The 6,089-nt window shown below is 46.1% G+C and overlaps 1 protein-coding gene across 4 annotated transcripts; it reads right to left on the reverse strand.

Annotated features, from left to right (window-relative positions):
• Nucleotides 1-390: 390 nt before the first annotated feature.
• LOC147006989 (uncharacterized) lies at nt 391-4,238 on the reverse strand. Of its 4 annotated transcripts, XR_015054492.1 has the most exons (6): nt 4,137-4,238; nt 3,511-3,582; nt 3,288-3,399; nt 2,099-2,284; nt 1,698-1,780; nt 423-1,000 (listed from the first exon to the last, which is right to left on the reverse strand). XR_015054492.1 is itself a non-coding variant. In XM_085867676.1 (5 exons), the coding sequence occupies exons 2-5, from the start codon at nt 3,539-3,541 to the stop codon at nt 710-712; spliced, it is 549 nt and encodes a 182-aa protein (XP_085723802.1). In that variant the 5' UTR covers nt 3,542-3,582; nt 4,137-4,238; the 3' UTR covers nt 391-709. The 4 variants fall into 4 exon arrangements, 2 of the variants coding, with proteins under 2 accessions (XP_085723802.1, XP_085723800.1); XM_085867676.1 differs by lacking the exon at nt 3,288-3,399 and having other exon boundaries at nt 391-1,000; nt 2,141-2,284; XR_015054491.1 differs by lacking the exon at nt 4,137-4,238 and having other exon boundaries at nt 427-1,000; nt 3,511-4,130.
• Nucleotides 4,239-6,089: the final 1,851 nt, after the last annotated feature.

Consider the following 6,089-nt stretch of genomic DNA (forward strand, 5'->3'; position numbering starts at 1 on the left):
AGCTGGGTCAGGTTTGAACCAGGGCTTGACAGCTCAGTGCAAGTTCGCAAAACCTTAATGGATGACCGGTAATGTGATGATAAGGTTTCTGGCACAAAGTTTCTCCAATAAATCAGAACTACCCACAGCCAACAAGGTCTGTCTCTGTTTCTCAATGGAGCACCACTCTCCCCTACGGGCTGGCACTCCAGCATCACATTTATATCTATCTCTGTCTCTCTCTTTATCCCTATCCCTCTCTCTGTCTCTCTCTTTATCCCTATCCCTCTCTCTGTGTCTCTCTCCCGCCTGGTTAAACTTCTACAATCCAGGCTACAATTCTACAATGTCAGTGATAGGCTGACATCACCACCTCAGCTTCTCTACTTCTTGTTTCTCTTGTCTATGAAACCACCTTCTGATGGCAGGTACATCTTTTTCTCCCCCCCCCCAAGGACTTCGAGCAGGCCGTGCACCACCATCTTGTGTCTCCTCATCCTGAGCCGTTATCTTCTGGTTCATCACCTCGCTCTTCCATGAGTCTTCATCTTGTTTTTTTTTAAAAAAACCCCTTTCCCCGTTATCCTCCTAAATACTCAACCCAATGCCCACCTCCATTCCTTTATGCCCCACTTTTCTCACCTGTGGAACTACCTTCCTGAATCAGTTGTGTCGACCTATTCCCTCCATCATCTTCCCCTCAAGCTGTCTGCCATTTCCACAACTGAGTTCAACGAAACCCAGTGAGACCCATCCACTCCATTTTCCCCTCCTTGCGCCATGGATCATCCGTTCGTTGTTCTCCCACCATGTCCCCCATTCTATCTGCCCATCTATCCACAAACTCGATACCTGGGCAAAAGTAAAGCACATAAAACGTCATACCTGCATGTGCCATTTGAACATCCTCCACGTGCACCACTCGATGATGATGAGCACTTTCTCTATTTTCGTGTGAAGGAGTGTTCCCAATCGCATTCAACTCCACCATCGTTTCATCGGGATTATCATATTTATTTTTCTGTGAAGGAATGGTCCTCTTAGTCCAGCCTCATGAGCCCAAAACCACGCACCTTTTGAGACAGGTGTCACGCTTACATCAAGTGTCATGCTTTCATCATAATGTGCACAATTCATACCCCCCTGCCCTTCCCAACTTGCCCTCTTCCACAGAACGAGGTCGGCCACTTCACTAACAGCAAAGTGTATCTCAGGTATCATCAGGTAGTTCAGGTATCAGGACCTCGTGGGGAAGAAACAAATAATTTTGCCCAGGGAGCACATGGCGTTTCTTTAGAGAAATCGTTTTCTAAGTGAAGTCCTCGGGCCTGGTCATGGGTGCATCAAACCTCGCCGGTTGAAGGTTCAGTCGTTTCTCGTGGGAATGGTGGGACACCTATATTTAAGCATCACCAGAGACCGATGCGTTGCTATTGCTGAAAGGATGAGCCGCACTGAATGTTGGAGAGAAATGTCGATGAAGAAAAAGGTCATTCGGCCCATCCTGCCTACACGACATTCCCAAAGCCAACTTTTGACCATGATGACGGACATGCCGACCGACGTTGGAGTAATGAAGAGAGCCAATAGTTATGATCATGGTTCGGGGTTTTTGTTTGAATGCGTTCCCGAAAAGCTTTCCCAACGACGGGTCCAAACCTTTCCACTCCCAGGGAAATATACACCATGTTCCCAATGAGATGCAAACAAATCCTTACGAATTTCACCCATATGACAAGACACGTGATGATGCTGACGATGGGGACGAGAAAGGTGATCAGGCTGACAATCAGACGTAGTTCTGCAAGAAAACAAAATGAATAAACACAAATCAGCTCTTCATGATGATGGACATTTACATTTTGTGTGCCGAAGGTATTGATGAAAAAGAACTGTTCCACAATGTCACCTTCACAATGTGGAACAGCACGGATCGAAGGGGTTAAAAGGGATTTCACTGGAAAGTTTCAAATCAGTTCAAAATAGAGAAAAAAAACCCCTGAAATTAACAAAAACACAAATCAACACAACTCTCTTGAGAATGTTAACGGGTTTCCTCCCGGGTGGGGTAACTATCAGGGTTGATAATAGTTGTGTGACGTCACAGGCAGGTCCTCACTTTTCGGAATGGAGGTGGCATTTCCAGGCAGAGAGCCCACACCTGTCGGAATGGAAGTCGTGCTGTTGTCCGGGATGATTGAGATCCTCTCAATGGGGCCGATGAAAGTTGTTGGTGTTGTCGTTGATACTTTTTGCATTCTTGTCCAATTCCTGTTGTCCGTAGTCTGCCCAGCACAGAGTGTCACTGCACAACAGGTGCACACAGGTTGTCTGCACGAGCACACCGTCGCTCGAAACACAAATCAAACAAACTTTATACTTGATACAGCGGAGAGTAATAAGTTCTACAGTCGAGTCTGTTTGTAATGAACAAGTACGGCGATTACACAAAGGATTCACACCCCTCGACTGTTGTCCCATTTTGTTGTGTTTCAGCCTGAATTTATAATGGTTTAATGTGAGATTATTTTTTCGTCACCAATCTGCACAAAATACCCCAAAATGACAAAGAGAAAACATGTTTTGAGAATTTTTTTTACAACTTGATTGAACCTGTCGTAACGCTCACCTGGATCAGGAGCAAGTTACTCAACCCCCCCCCCCCCCGCAGACCTGCTTAGACCCTGAATTATTTGACGCCGTGAACAAACTGAGGTACATCACGGGTGATAAACCCATTTTGGGGGATTCGACCCACGGCCCGCCCGTAGACCCCTTAATGAGTGCAGATTGTGATGCGGACGACACACTTTGGTACATTACGGGTGATGAAGGTTGTGGTCAAGTTTCATCGAAAGTCTAACCCTAACCCTAACCCGAACCCTAACAACCACACTGTCAACTGTGGGACCTCATCCAGAAAGGTGTGCTTCTCTCGAAATCACGTCCAATCAATTTAATTGGCCACAGGTGGACTCCAATCAAGGTGTGGAGACATCTCAAGGATGATCAAAGGAAGTTGTATTGCACCTGAGCTCAATTTGGAGCGTCGAAGCAAAGGTGTTGAATACTCACTGACTCAAGACATTTCAGATTTTTACTTTTAATTAATTTGTAGAAATTTCTTAGACATGTCTTCACTTTGACTTCATGGGGGATTTCGTGTCGATCGGTGACAAAAAAAAAATTAAATTTAATCCATTTTAAGTTCAGGCCGGAACAAAAAAATGTGACAACAGTCGAGGGGTGTGAATCTCACCTGCTCTTGGCGAAAGACACCGTAGGGTCTTTTACGTCCACCGACTCACGTTAGCAGATTGGACAGCCGGCTAAACATGCGTCTGAAGCACGATGATGCAACACCCCGCTCACGAATCACCAATTGGACGGTTTACAGGTGAATCGGGAATCGAGCACTGACTGGAGAGCAACAACGTGAGTGTGCTTCCGCTGCACCACTCTGTCGGACACCTGTCAGACACCTGTCGGACACCTGTCGGACGGTAAATTATTACAGGAAATAAAACTTACCTGTGAGCAGCAGAAACACCATCATTCCCATGTTCACAGGGCAGGTGTACCTCCCCCAACACCACGTGGTCTCTGTAACAACCACACCACGTGATATCTGTAACAACCGCACTACATGGTCTCTGTAACAACCACACCACGTTATCTCTGCAACAACCACACCACGTGATCTCTGTAACAACCACACCACGTGGTCTCTGTATCAACCACACCACGTGATCTCTGTAACAACCACACCACGTGATCTCTGTAACAACCACACCACGTGATCTCTGTATCAACCACACCACGTAATCTCTGTAACAACCACACCACGTGATCTCTGTAACAACCACGAAACATGTTCCCTTCATCCCCGTATTCCCAGTGTGGAGCGATGACCCCAATGGTGTTTATCTCATTCCGACAGGACACATGAACCACCACGAGACTCCATGTAACACGAGTTAGTCTCCCATCCCTTACTCGGCGGCCATATTGATTTTACTTCACGATTTCAATTCAATTTAATTGAACGACAAACGACACGTGACCTCTTTGTCTCCTTTTACTGTTTGTCCCCGATTTGTGAGAAAATCTAACAAGATGAGGGAAGTCGGGACATCAGGAATCCAGGAATCATTCACCGCTGGGTCAAGAGAAGCTCGAACTCGAGGGGCGGAGCTTCTCGTTGGGAGCGCGTGACGTCACATCACGCATGCGCAGTGAGAGCCCCGCCCTGAGTCCGGTACATGGAGCTCGCGAGCCGGTTCACTCAGAATTATATAAATATCGAGAACGGACACAGAAGAGGAGACTCGAATTATCTGTTTATTTTTAACTGAGAGGATTAAAGGACATCATGGCCTCCTTGGGCGAAGTTCCTTGTGAGAGAACTCCTCGATCCTCCTTCCCTCTCACTGATATTCCTTCATCCTCCCTGCTCACCCTCCCGTTCTCCGTGGCGGATTGATATCAGGACGGGAAGGGCGTGGCCAGCGCTGGTCACGTGGGCCAATGAGAACGGAGGTGCATATTGTCGAACGGAGCCGTGTGGTCGTGGTGAGGAGGTCGTGTCCTGTTCGACGAAGGGTCCACGAGAGACACGGACCATGGAACGGGCACGTTCAGTTCATCGGCCTCGTTCACACCTCCTGGGACATCCCGGTGAAGATGGAGGATGCTGAGGGGGCTCGTTACGGTCAGACTTGTCCCAAACGGATGTCTCTGTGCCTGTCGCCATGTTCTCCCCTCTCCACCTTCCCCAGTAAGATTAAACCCAAAAACTTATCGATTGTTTAGACCCGGTGTTGATATATTACACACACGATGGGTGAAATGTTCTCCTGTATCAAAGATCCCCTTGTGTGAGGAGGTCGAGACGCTGTAACCGCCATTTTTTATTCACCCTTTCCCTTCCCACCATTTTTTATTCACCCTTTCCCTTCCTGCCATTTTTTATTCATCCTTTCCCTTCCCGCCATTTTTTATTCATCCTTTCCCTTCCCGCCATTTTTTATTCATCCTTTCCCTTCCCGCCATTTTTTATTCACCCTTTCCCTTCCCGCCATTTTTTATTCATCCTTTCCCTTCCCGCCATTTTTTATTCATCCTTTCCCTTCCCGCCATTTTTTATTCATCCTTTCCCTTCCCGCCATTTTTTATTCACCCTTTCCCTTCCCGCCATTTTTTAATCACCCTTTCCCTTCCCGCCATTTTTTATTTCCCTCCTCGGTCCCTCGTTTTTCCGTCTCTCTTCAGACGGTTTTCCCCTCCGTGTGGTGTATAAATAATGAGTCTTGGTGAATCCCCGTGTTCACTATTTAACGTTTGATTGGTCTTGGTGATCCTGAACATAACCAAATGTTTCATCGTTATCCAATGAAATTTTATAAATCGGGTGTGGGCGTGGTTTAACTCGGTAAGAAACGTCGAGAATGGGATTTTATAAATGGGGTGTGGGCGTGGTTTAACTCAATAAGAAACATCGAGAATGTAATTTTATAAATCTGGGTGGGCATGGTTTAACTCAACAAACATCGAGAATGTAATTTTATAAATGGGGTGTGGGCGTGGTTTAACTCGGTAAGAAACGTCAAGAATGGAATTTTATAAATCGGGTGTGGACGTGGTTTAACTCAACAAACATCGAGAATGTAATTTTATAAATGGGGTGTGGGCGTGGTTTAACTCAGTAAGAAACGTCGAGAATGTAATTTTATAAATGGGGTGTGGGCGTGGTTTAACTCGGTAAGAAACGTCAAGAATGGAATTTTATAAATCGGGTGTGGGCGTGGTTTAACTCAACAAGAAACATCGAGAATGTAATTTTATAAATCGGGGTGGGCGTGGTTTAACTCAACAAGAAACATCGAGAATGTAATTTTATAAATCGGGGTGGGCGTGGTTTAACTTCGTAAGAAACGTCGACAATGTAATTTTTCAAATCGGGTGTGGGCGTGGTTTAACTCAGGAAGAAATGTCTACAATGTAATTTTATAAATGGGGTGTGGGCGTGGTTTAACTCGGTAAGAAATGTCGACAATGTAATTTTATAAATGGGGTGTGGGCGTGGTTTAAGTCGGTAAGAAACGTCGACA

Source organism: Eptatretus burgeri, unplaced genomic scaffold, assembly GCF_056783735.1.
Source record: "Eptatretus burgeri isolate ZD-2024b unplaced genomic scaffold, Ebu_testis_v1 Ebu_testis_scaffold_924, whole genome shotgun sequence".
NCBI lineage: Eukaryota > Metazoa > Chordata > Myxini > Myxiniformes > Myxinidae > Eptatretus > Eptatretus burgeri.